The sequence below is a fragment of the Echinococcus granulosus genome, assembly GCF_000524195.1.
Source record: "Echinococcus granulosus chromosome Unknown EG_S00002, whole genome shotgun sequence".
Lineage (NCBI taxonomy): Eukaryota > Metazoa > Platyhelminthes > Cestoda > Cyclophyllidea > Taeniidae > Echinococcus > Echinococcus granulosus.
The window spans coordinates 1,716,838-1,729,325 of NW_020170382.1; the positions used below are offsets into that span (position 1 = coordinate 1,716,838).

A 12,488-nucleotide genomic window follows, 5' to 3' on the forward strand; every position below is an offset into this window, starting at 1 on the left:
AGTGAATCTGCCGTAACGGCTAATGATGATACTTATGAGTTTGTCTTGACGTTTAGAGGTCTCTTCTTGAGTTCATGATGTAAGAAATAAGCACCAATATTTCCACTGCTTGATTTAATTCCATTCTAAAAGATTTTGGGCATTCATAGTGTCTCTAATACCAATTCACTAGCATAAATATATCACAAACATCGCCATTTGATGAGGTTGGCAACAATGAGGAGACTAGATGGGTTGTTTGGACATTTACCACAAAACTGCAGGCGAAACAGTTTGCTGTTTACATATTTTCAAGCCTTCTCATCTGCCTCTGTTTGTATCTCTCCCTACCTCACAAGACTAAAGTGAAAGAACTGACAGCAGCGTTAATTAGTGCCTCAGCTCAGCGCGAGTCAACGGCGGAAACGGAGCGAGTAACGGAGCTGCAAGCGGAGATTCGGGCATTGCAGCAGCAGACAGCGGAGTTCGCGGCACGCCAAACCGAGGCAAAGGAGGCCCGGGCAGCAGAGGAGGCGGACCGACTTCGCGTCCTCCGCTCCTGCATTGAGCGCGAACTGCGTCCTCACCTTGAAAGTGCTAATGAACGCAGCGATTGTCTCGTTAAAAGAGTTGATGTAAGTGAGCCTTGAGGATTGATTAATGCTGATTTTGTTTTGTTTTCGCGAAAAAATGCAGAACTACTGTTGGATGAAGGTTTACATTGAAGCAGTTTGATGTTTATTGAGTAGCGAATGAAGCGGTTCATCGATGGGTGTGGTGATGACAGCTGTAGCAATTGTGCTTCAAGTCTGGAAATATCTTCGCAAATGGGATGACGTCAGTCGAAAAAGGAGAACTGGTATTGTTAGATCTAAGTTGTAGTGAGCCTCGGAATCAATCGTGTCAATTGATTTGTACGTGCTTATATTGGAAAGAGCGAATCCCTCCATGAAATCAAGTGATTCGAGACACTGCTATTATGAAGTATCTATGATACATTTCCGAAGAAACTCAAACTATGTTGTTCAAAAGGAGCACAGCTTCACAGAAAACCTGGATATAGTGTGATTAATTATTTAATGTCTACCATAACTATTTTGAGATTCTAGATTTATCAATATTAAAACGCAGATTTTGAAGATAAGCAGTGATGAAGTGATGAGCACTGTCTGAGTATTCTAATGAGACACTTCCATGTTACATAACACACAGGGAGTTTCTGTTAATAGAAATCAACGCGATTAAATGGATACCCGGCCACAATCATCGGAATTCTTGTAATGCATTATTTGACCATACTTAAAAGACTGAAGGAATGTAAAAACCTGAGATGGAATTTCAGTAAGCTTACTAATTCTTTAAACTGTTCACAGTTCAAAGTGATTCGAGTTTCTTTTTTGTCTGCAAATTCTATCCAGTTTCACCTGTAAAAAGTTAGCAGCACGATCCATGCCTAAGGATCTAGGAATCCACAGAAACTTGTGAGCTTATTTATTTCATGCTCAGTCACTCAGTCCTGTCATCCCCACTGCAATGTCACGGCAAGGTTTTGCCCATAGTAAAGGGCAATAACTAATCAAACAGAAGAACATTTAAAAGCACAACATGGAATGTTTACTTTTTTCTAGGAGTCCTGTGCACACCCAACGCACATCGAGAAATCTGCACGATTTTATTCACCTGAATAATTGGCTGAAGGTAGAGAATTAATGGGAAACCAAAAGTAGATTCTGTAGTTCCAAGTTTGAAGATATCACTTACCTTTCCAATGTAAATGTTCATGTACGAGTTGGTTTGGTTAGAACGATTTGACTAATGGAAATCTAGGCATTCATTCAATTATACGCACCGTCTATTTGCACCATTGACTTTAACGTCAACTGTGAATATTCATTTCAATCAAAATCAGGCTGACCCATACATTTAAATTCCGGCAGTCGGGGTAGGCACCGCTAAAGAGCATCGTATGGCTACCAAGGCTCCACATAATGTGGATAACAATGAAATAAATGGTCAAACATGCGTTGGGTTGTATCAGAAGCCAAAATTGTGTGCAAAACATTTTCATGTGGTTATTTTCTTGCGAAACTACAAATAGAAATGAGTTACTCCTACTCACAATTGAGTAAAGAGGTTTGTGGATATATTCTGTTGACAAAATTAGTCAAATTAATGCGCAAAGAGAAAATCCTGCCGATGAGTGAGCATGTTTAGTCTTTCATCATTACTGAAGCGTCAAACAACATAGTTTTTAAAGAAGCTCAACTATTCAAAATCAGTACGTCAGGGTCGACTTCAACCATGGCAAGCTCATGAACCCAACGGAGTCCCACACAGAGTCAAGTGCTAATCAAAACAAGCAATATTCCCTTCTATAGTCACTCGGATTCCCACAAGATTCCATGGTAAAGTGCCACCAGCGCATAGCCAACTAACTCTTTTATCACTTTCGAACAGAAAATTGTGGAAATTTTCGATTCTACTGTTGTTAATCGGAAGGACTAAAAAGTACTTTCTCAACGTCTAAAACGCCTAAAATTTGGGTAAAGTGTTTTGAAATTGCTCAGTAATTCAAACGGTACTTTTGGACTGAGAATGATTGGTAACAGGTACTATCATCACCAGTTCAGTAAATTTCCATTCAAATGAATGAAAAAGTATCTGAGACGTTAGCTTAGTCATTGTTTAATCGCTCCACATAGTGTCTTATCACTAAAAAGAGGTCAAACGTGTCTGCTGACAAAGAAGGTGAGAGAAGGGCAATGATCTCTACCTTATGTGAGAACACATTTCTCGGTTTTGAGGATAGGGAAAAAGCCTTTTGAACCAGAGAAAAACATAAATTAGCCTACCAAAGCAAACCCTCCTATTTTATTTGAATTTTAACTCGCATTAAGGCGAATTAGGGATTTGGACACCCACTAAGCGGCTACGAGTGGTAAGAAATTATTTCTGACTGTGCGAAACTCCAATAATCTACTCTCTCTCCGAACGTCAAGCTAAAAATCTGCTAGAAGACATTTTACTTTGTTAAGTGCCAAAAACTGAACTTATGTGCCTCACAAACGAGATTTAACGTTAGTTAGGATGTTCTCGGATAGATTCCTGGGCTGCTTGTAATGTCCAGCGGTTTGGCCTCGAGAAAACGCAGACCAAACTTCCCCCCTCCTTGTGGAATCAGTTGGGTGTTATAACGCTTTGGCTTGAGGCCATAAACTGGTATGTGACCTGTGCTTTAATTATATTGGCACATGTTTGAGTATAAGATCACGCTGGACTTGATACAAGTGCAACTTATTGATTCCTTCTCTTTCCAATGTCAAAAAGTGTGTACCCGCATTTGTTCCCTTGAGAGGCGGTCATTATCCGGCAGCGGTCGTAATTGTCATAGCTTGCCAGCGCGTCATTGACTAGTACTGAACTCATGGCACACTATGGATCGAATGATTTATTTACTCTGATCATGAACAGCTGAAAGATGCAAAGTCTCTGTAACCTATCTTAAAAGATCCTGCATGTAGTCAATGTGCATATTTCTATATTCACCAATGCTGAAATTCCCACCACAGCTTTCGTCAGTGCATCAACCCAAGAGCAGTTGTCCCTGGACGGCTACTCGTAGCAAGACAAAGCAGAGCGGTGGTTACGTGTCAAGGTTTAGCACAAAAATCGCGCCAGATTGTGTAGATCAGGTGGTTGTGCTAATCATCGTGCTGTCACAACAGGTCAGCGGTGCAGCTGCACTAAGCTAGCCTGTGAGAGCGCGATTATATGCACTGCGGTGGTCTTATATTCACCCTCTCTCGGTGGAAATAAAAAAACAGGCATTATTAATCTTACCCTCTTAAAATTAGCGGAAATGCTAAACCTTCTGATACTGGAACATAATCGATGAAAAACATTTTGACCTGTTTGTTAGATTAAGAACACCTTCCTTGCATTCAATTTGTGCTAGCTAACTACTTGCAGAAGTAATATCATTATGGAAAGGGAATTACTTCATTAATGGAGGAATAGATTGTAATGAATATGTTCCATGTATGCTAAATTTCTGTTAGCAACTGGAACAACAAAGAGGTAGGAATCCCTGCTTGATGTGGATGGGATTTTTGTCGGTGTAGTTTTTACTTTTCTTAATCATAATATTATCCTGAAATGACCTTAGTTACTCCTAATGATGTTGTAACACGTGCATACACGAAAGTAGCTTTAATGTCGGTCTACGGGAGGGCTGGCAGATCAGCAGGATAATTACCATGTGCGGAGCTTCGTGCCACCGTAATGGAAGGCAAATCGTGTGAGACTGAAAAGGTCCTCACAATGGAAAACAATTGCGTCACGACCTGATATCTATGTTGCAAAAGGCAGCACCGTTCCCAAGCATCGATTTAGCACTGAAGAAGTGCAGAAGTTAACATCTTTTGTGGAAGAAAATGCACTGCTTTTCTTAATGGTCCTTAGTTTGCATTTCTGCGAGAGGCTTCTGATCGAGGCTTTTTCACATGTTGTAACAGAACCCGGGCATTTAAAAATGCAGGCGTATTTTTTCGCTCCTTCCTTATCTCCTGCCATTTTCAATAGTTACTTTACTGAGTTTAGGTTTTGACAAGCTACTAAATTAACATTGTGAAGTCGGACGCAAGGGTCCAAAAACAAAGGAGTTGTTTGATCCATTCATTCAGATGTGACTAACTCCCAGACTGAAGTGCATCGCTAATCCACCCACATTTTTCAACTCAATTTCCTGAATTTTTTATTTATTGACTACTATTCTACCGAATGTAATGAATCATCGAAGACGTGGCTAGTTTTCCCAATTATGCTTTGGATACTTAAAATACATATTTAAAAGTATTTTTATAAATTATTAGTAGAACCATTGTGTGGAATTTCCCACATTCATTACCCTTTTAAGGCATCTAATTTCGATATCCGATCCAAGCTATTGAGTACGCTGAATCGACTCCTTTTCTGTCGTAGAGTAACTGCAGCATCGGAACCGACGCAATTTTTAAAACTGTGGGAAATTCCACCAATGATAAGGAGACGTCCCTTCGACCTGATTACCAGCTCGTTTCACTGCATTCCAGGCCATTGGAGATCAAATAGGCCGCCGTTCGTGGCCACACAACACACACGAAAATAACTTTCAGTTGAATTACGCACCGTCTTATCAAAAGTCCTCGGGGTTGGGCTGGGTTAGGCTAAACTGGATTGGCTTCCCATGGGCACAGAATTTGCTGAGGTCGTGATTGTGATTTGTATTTATGACTGGCATTAGAAACGGAGTGTGTGTGCGTGTGGCACTTTTCCGCATTGCATAAAAGTGAAAGAACGGGGAATGATCGCTGTGGGCTGCTTGCATAACCGCAGCTGCCATCGTGCCACTGCATGCCCGCGCACCACCACGAAGTAATTGAGTGGTGATTCATATTTCAAGCACATGTCCTTACTTGAGGCTTAACAATAGGGCGAAGGGCAGATAGACTGGTCACGATTCACCACTTTCCACTAGCAACCAATCAAATTAACCCTCTCGGATTTGTTGGAGAACAACGCAGCTAACATAACCCCACAACAAATCTTCTCTCAGTAATTGCCTAGAAAGGCTTTATTCGGATTCATTTTAGTTGCCGCATCGTCAAACTTGTCTGACTAAATTATACTGTCTCCCGCCATCTTTACTAAGTTGGAGTAAAGCTGGTTTGAGCAACAATTATTTGGTCATTTTTTTAAAAATGGCCTAAGGTTGTTGAATTGTAAAGCCTGAAACTACATTTCTAGGTTTTATCAACAATTTATGTGCATCTGCATTGCACTACTTCAGCCATCTGCTTAGTAGTAAATGTGGGTCTACACAGATGAAATCCTTTAGGGGTAATTTGTTTAAAAAATTGAGGTGCCAAAAAGGCAAGGATTATAAGTATAACCCTCTTGAATAGCAGTTCAATGGGTGAAAACAAGACAAAGGAGCAAAATTATCCGACCCAGTAGATCTAAGTTACGTGATGTTGAAAAGTGGTTAAATTATCTCAGCAAATCCGCTCAATGGAATGCAAAGAACAAAACAACTGCAATGCCTATTTCGAGACCTAACTTTATGATCTAAGGCATTTTTCGCAGTTCTTTTTCCTCTGGTTCCCCATTAATGCAGTTTTGCGCATGTCTGAAATGAAGCCATTGGACTCACAATGCTTGGTTGAAGGCCTCTTTCCTAATTACTCAGAAAACATAATTCTCCCATTGCAATAAAACGGCGACCTTTACATCTCTGTGTACCAAATATTTCTTCTGCGACTGAAAAAAAACCTAATTCAGTGGTAATTTAAATAAGTCGGGTCAAAAGATCAACAAGTAGTGGGCAAGGGCATTGGTGTAGGTTATCGAGCCCAAACGGGGGTCACTTGTGCGTCTGGCATCACAGATGTACGACACCTTTTCTTTACCGGAGTATACGATAACCGGTTGCACCAAGTAAAAGTAGATTATTTTGCTTTGAGATTAATTACGCGTTTTAGCTGTCGCCATATTAGAATACAAATAAAATTAATATATGGTGGTTTTTTTTGCTCCGAGGCAGATAGCAGAAGTGTTACTGATAAGAAAATCATGCATGCAGTCATGGCTTTACGAAGTTAATTTGATCCAACCAGACTATGTTGCCGACAGATGTATTCAGGCCCTCTGCTTATGTTATTATTTTGCTATACAGTCAAGACTAAACTGTCGATATTGCAGTAATTTTCCGATTTTTTCCTTGCCCTTTATAAAGACACTCTGTCAAGAACGGGATACGCTGCTTCTTCAACTCTCGGAACAGCAGTCAATGGAGAAAGAGTGGGAGAGATTTTTGGATGGAATCGAGACCCTCTTAGACCATCTTGTTAGCAGTGTGCGTCATGAGGAGAAGGTGATGAAGTACGAAATGGCCATTCAAAAAACAGCCAACGAGAAACTCGCTCATGAGGTAATTTCCTACTCACTTTCTGCTCCTTAAAACTAGTATTTGGGTGCTATTTTCAGACCACATTGCCTCTGCTTTGTTCCATTCATTGTCCCTAAGTGGGAGTGGTGTGGCCCCACATTTTGACAAAATTGTTGCTTGGGTAGTTTTACTTTGATTAACTTACGTGCTAGTTAATTTAAATCCCCGTATGAGTCACTATTGCAGCCTTGATTTATATTAGCTCTTTGAAGGAATAATGCCCCTGCATGGCGATTCCTACAGACGCAGCGCCATTACTCATCAAACGTCTAATGTCTGAACCATTATCGCTGATTTTGATGAATTATTTCGATTCCCTTACTTGACCCTGACACATTAATCAGTTCTCAGGTGTAATTTTGGGGGAAATGACAAAAAAAGGCATAAGCTATATCTATGACTAAATTAAAATCAATTTGGTAAGCAAGTAAAGGCCAAATTACTAATGCTGCAGAAAATTTATTTCCTGTTTGTTCGTTGATGTCATCGGAAATGATTTTTATGCAAATATGCTTTACCTGACAGAGGTTAACTGATCATGCTAACACAATTTTTTGGATCAGTGCAACTTTGTTTGAAAAATTCCGATTTTCATAACCCTACATCAGACTCACAGGTCTGAACCATAAAGGGAACTAAAGCCACGGAGCCACAAAGGCTAACGGAGGCCGTAGATGATACTTGGTATTTAATGGGCAGAGCTTACAAAGGTTACTTTCCAAACAACTTTCGCAAAGGCATTCTTACTAGCCTCATCTATCCCTTGTATTTCTTCACCACAGGCCATTCTCCTTCCAACATTGTGTATGTAAAGATCAACTCCTTCTGCTTGGCATAAAACAATATTTCTAAAAATAAACTCCGCATTTCACTGCAGAAAAAAGGTAGCTCTTCTCAAGTTTACACTTGCTCCATGCGTTGAGGCGTGGTATGCATGATTCTGTCATACCAGCATTTGAAGACTATCCATCATCATTTGAAAACAACAATATCATAGGGGTACCATTTTTATCAAAGTCGTAATTTGCTTACATAGAGTTGGGTAGATATTCAGTCTATTACCATGAATCCAGAGGTCCATAATTGAAAATTAGAGGACCCAGGATGAAGAATGACTTAAATTGCTGATAAAGTTGAAGATGAAGTGGAATTAAGATAGCCCTTAGACCTCCTCAGGACCAATGAAATGCAAATATGAAGGTAAAGTACCAAACTTACGAGGGATTAATTCGCATAAAAAACCTTAGAAAGCTGTAATAATGAGATGTAACTCTGATATACTAGCGGGACAGGATTCGAGCGTTGGCAAGCTGATCGAACCATTGACCGATCAGTAGGGCAGAGCAGTGTCAAGCATCAATCATGATGAAAAGGATTTGTTGTGCACGTGGTGAAATGAATAAAAAGGGAAAACTCTTATCTCGAGCGAATCGCCCAAAACATGGGGGATAAATGAGGCAAAGGGAATTTCAAAAAAGTGCGATTATTCTAGTCACGGCAAAAATGTACATTTAGTGGGCATTGGATAATTTGTAACCAGAAAGGAGCACGCTGCATATGAATTGAGCTTTTCAAATGACTTCACTTAAAACTGAAAACATTGAAAACAATAGAAATCTGATTGTTTTCGACCACTCAGTCTCCTGTAAACAATATACGTGCCTCCGAGATTGCGTTTTCCAATTACTGATATGAATTGGAGAGGGAGACGTCCTTTTGCGTAAACAATTTCATCTGAATTAGTATAAACAACAAAAGCGAACGTCACTAGTCAAAGAGCCCTGCGTTAGCTTGACCGGTGTGCTTTAGGAGGAAGCGGAAGTGATGACTAAGTTACTATACCAAAGTAATCGCACCTTTTTGTGAACACGTATTGTATATTATTTAAAATGCTGAAAACTAGTTCAGGGGTCCAATAAGTCCAGACGAACAGATCCGACCTAAACTATTATTTAACGATAGGGTAATACACCTTCATGTAGTTAAAGGGTTCAGTAGGCTCCTATGAGCTGGGTGAATCCTTATTTGTTCGTTTCAGCTGAAAGCTGACAAGGTCCAAATCGACAACCTGACGGCTGATCGGAATGCCCTGTGGAGGTCTCTGCGAGAGCGCACCAGCAATGTGGAAAGCTGGAACCGAGACATGGGTCGTCTTCAGGAGGAGCTCGCGGAGGCCCGCGAAAAGCTACACAGTGTCGCGAAGGAGCGCGAAACTGCACTCGCCACGCTGCGTCAGGTGGAGCAGTGTTTAGATCAGCAAAAGGGAGCCTTCTGTGATCGAATCAGGGAGCTAGAGACGCAGATTAAGAATCGTGAATGCGAGGTGGGTGGAGAAGCTAGTTTATGGCGTAAATTTAGGCGTACTTTACTAGCGAAACAGCTGTACTACCACGAATTAAACATTTTGCTGTCTTGTTTTACTGTCTTCTGTCGACTAGTTAGACCAAAAACTGCGTGGGAGGCAATTAAGTTGTAAAAGACCCTGTAATCCTCAAAAAAAGGAGCAGCTATTAGGTTTACTACTATGAGTGCTTTTTGCGAGCAACCTGTTATCGCACAAGTGTCCTCTCATCATAATTCTAGGGATGTATTCCCTGCATCACAATTTTGTCATCGTTCCCATAAAATTGTGACTGTACAGTAGCGTCAATCAGAAAACCACTAGCACTTTTCCGATGGTTGGTTTCGGGCCTCCAGGTGATCCATCACCAAAGTGGATGACTTCACAATGTTGGTTCGCTTTCATATCGTGAGAACACAAAACGCTAAGCCCAAAGACAATCCCTCTTCTGTGGTTTGCTCATTTAATTTACGAGGTGAAATTCTGGTTTGCCAAACATTACTAAGATGAAAAACCTTTTCGATTATGTCGCCAATAGACTCGAATTTTAGGTTGTGCTAAATACCATTACAAATGTTTCTAGTTAATCTTTTGGCACCTTTGTTTTAACCCGGAAATTAGTTTTAAGATCGCTTTCCGGAAAGACTATTGCTACTTGAATCGTCACCACCTCATATCATGCTTATCAATCCTACACTACCTGTACTTGCAGCTGTACGTGCTGCTGCAGTGATTGCATGACGTGACGAATTATTCGCAAGCAGCATTCAGGGTGACAATGAGACCAAATTAGATGTTGTGCCACCATCTGCTCTTTGCCTTAGTACTTTCGGAGAGTGGAAACTTCACGCTTGATGTACTATGATTGTTAGTTGAAGGGGTCAAATGGAAGTTGCTTTTGTGCTGCTTGACAGGCAACCAACAAGTGACAATAACGGTGATACTAAGCGGCACGCTGAGCGTAAATTCGTGCACTACCGGCTGCCAGGAGAAGAATAATGTCCTCGGTTTTGTTTGCTAATTTCCTTAAGCAAAGAAAAAAGGTAATGTCATGTGAAATGCGCACCTACGTTGTAAGCCAACTTCATTAAGCTTTGCCTTAAGAAAATATCTTCCATTTTTAAAATCCAGGGGAATTGTGAATTGTGCGGTTCAGCTAAGTAACTTTACAGCCTCTTAATTCGATCCCAAAGGTGATTGGATTATATTTCATCTAGATTTCGTATTTGAAAATGAGTGGTATAACGATTGTTAGTGCGTCCATGCTTTGTCCACCCCAAAGTGGCTTAACTCAGATTCAAATAAATTTTAGTAAGGCGTTATCATCAACCTCTTGACTGGTTACTGGTAATACATCATCGCCAATAGCACTAATCTTAAATTGTGTGGCATAAAAGATGCGATGAAAATAATTCTTTGGAAGAATAAGGGGCATTATATGCAAGTAAAGCATCTTTTTTTCATTGCTTCTTGATTACTTGTCCCACAGTGCTTTTTACATTTCGAACCTGAGTTTCTCCCTTACCGTTAATCATCGTAGAGCAATTTTTCTGTCCTTCAATCAACGCTAGGATTTAAAAGCATACATCAATTAGGCTCACCATTTCTAGCAAATCGGTAGGCACCATACAAAATAAAAAAGCCAAAATGTCTGAGTTTTGATACAATCGACGAGTAAATCATCAGCTATAATATCAGTGCGAGGAAAAAACCATTAACTTGTGGTAGAATTTAGATTATTCCATTAGCCTTTTCCATTTCTCAAACACTTCCAAACAAATCAGGTCTTGGTTTTTTGCCTCTAACGTATAAGTTAATCTCAGATTCACTCATAAAACACTGTTCTTCCAATTTCCTGTCCAACCTGTGGGTACATGCATAGTCGCAACTTTCTTAGCAATATACTTAGGCTTTTGATCATTTCTTATGTGCAGTCTGTCATGACGCAATAAAAGTTTGTTTCCGAAATTTACTTCAACCGCAAGTCTAAGCTAAGTAAAAAGGTACTCGTTTTGTAATACTTGTTGTATTCTTCTCCCAATTTCCTAGTCAGTTAAGATGATGAGTTGATTGAGGTAGAAAGATACGCTTATCTTCCTCTCACAAATCACAAAGAACTTAGGCTTTAAACGTATTCCAGGCTTGAATAGGTCATGAATTATTGCTGTACGTACCAATAATGCACTATAACCCCTTCGCTAACCAAGAGGACGTTATGACATTCATGAGGTTATGCATAACTGTTCAAATGGCACAGAAGAATTCGAGGTGTAGGAGCATAGATAGCGCAACATGTCGCATTTGTAGTCAGCGTAGGCACCACTGCTGAGGCAACAAACAGCACTGTGATCTGTTTGCTAATTATTTAACCCCTTCCTCTTTTTTCAAATAGCTGTTATTTTTACTCTCATCTAATATCTACCTTAGTCCGTTTTTGTCTCGAGCGTTTTTTATCCTGGCCATATGAGTCTGATACCGATACCACCGTTATAAGAAACCCCATGCAGTTGTGCCTTCGCTAATCATTCGGAAAATCCGCTTCTTTTCTGCTTGGCAAAAACAATTTAACTTCATTTACTAATTGTTAGCCTCATATAACAACAGTTAAAGTTAAAACACTCTTCGTATTTAATCATCCCCCCTGAGTGATATCAAAAAACCATCTTACCACTTATCAATTACTATCTTTATCAGTTACCCAGCAGTTCACCTCATCAAACTTTAAAATGATATGTGTCACCGAAATTGATATCTATTGAAAAGCACTTGTCTCCATTTATTGATATCCATACCACGAAATATATTTTCTGGCTTTGTGGATTCCTCTCGCATGGCTTGTAGCCAGTGAACTTTGTCCTTCCCATCCAGATAAGTTTTTACGAGTAGCTTAAAAATTTAATGTTCCTATGTTATTTTAAGATATTTCATGTGGACTAAAAACAGCTTATATTTTTACGGAGATATATTAATTATGCGACTAATGCTTTCCTAAAAAATGCTCACCGGCATTATGAAAAGTCGAAATCGCCATTAATTTCACATGAGTTAACTCTGCTTTCATCAATTCGGATTTTCTGTTTGGAATTAGATTCTCCAGTTATACAGGTCTCTCTCCAATAAATTACCGATCTATTGCTTCCATTTTCAGCTGCCTTCGTCTTTTCAGAAGCGACAGTTTATCAG

The 12,488-nt window shown here is 39.9% G+C and overlaps 1 protein-coding gene across 1 annotated transcript; it reads right to left on the bottom strand. All coding sequences in view use genetic code 11, as the record gives it.

Moving 5' to 3' along the window:
• Positions 1-7,311: 7,311 nt before the first annotated feature.
• On the bottom strand, positions 7,312-12,169 carry EGR_00545 (hypothetical protein; the record flags this gene model as incomplete). The annotated part of the gene is made up of 5 exons (XM_024489794.1): positions 7,312-7,482; positions 7,671-7,812; positions 8,623-8,698; positions 11,170-11,296; positions 12,026-12,169. The coding sequence occupies 5 exons, from the start codon at positions 12,167-12,169 to the stop codon at positions 7,312-7,314; spliced, it is 660 nt and encodes a 219-aa protein (XP_024355791.1).
• Between the last annotated feature and the right edge of the window lie 319 nt (positions 12,170-12,488).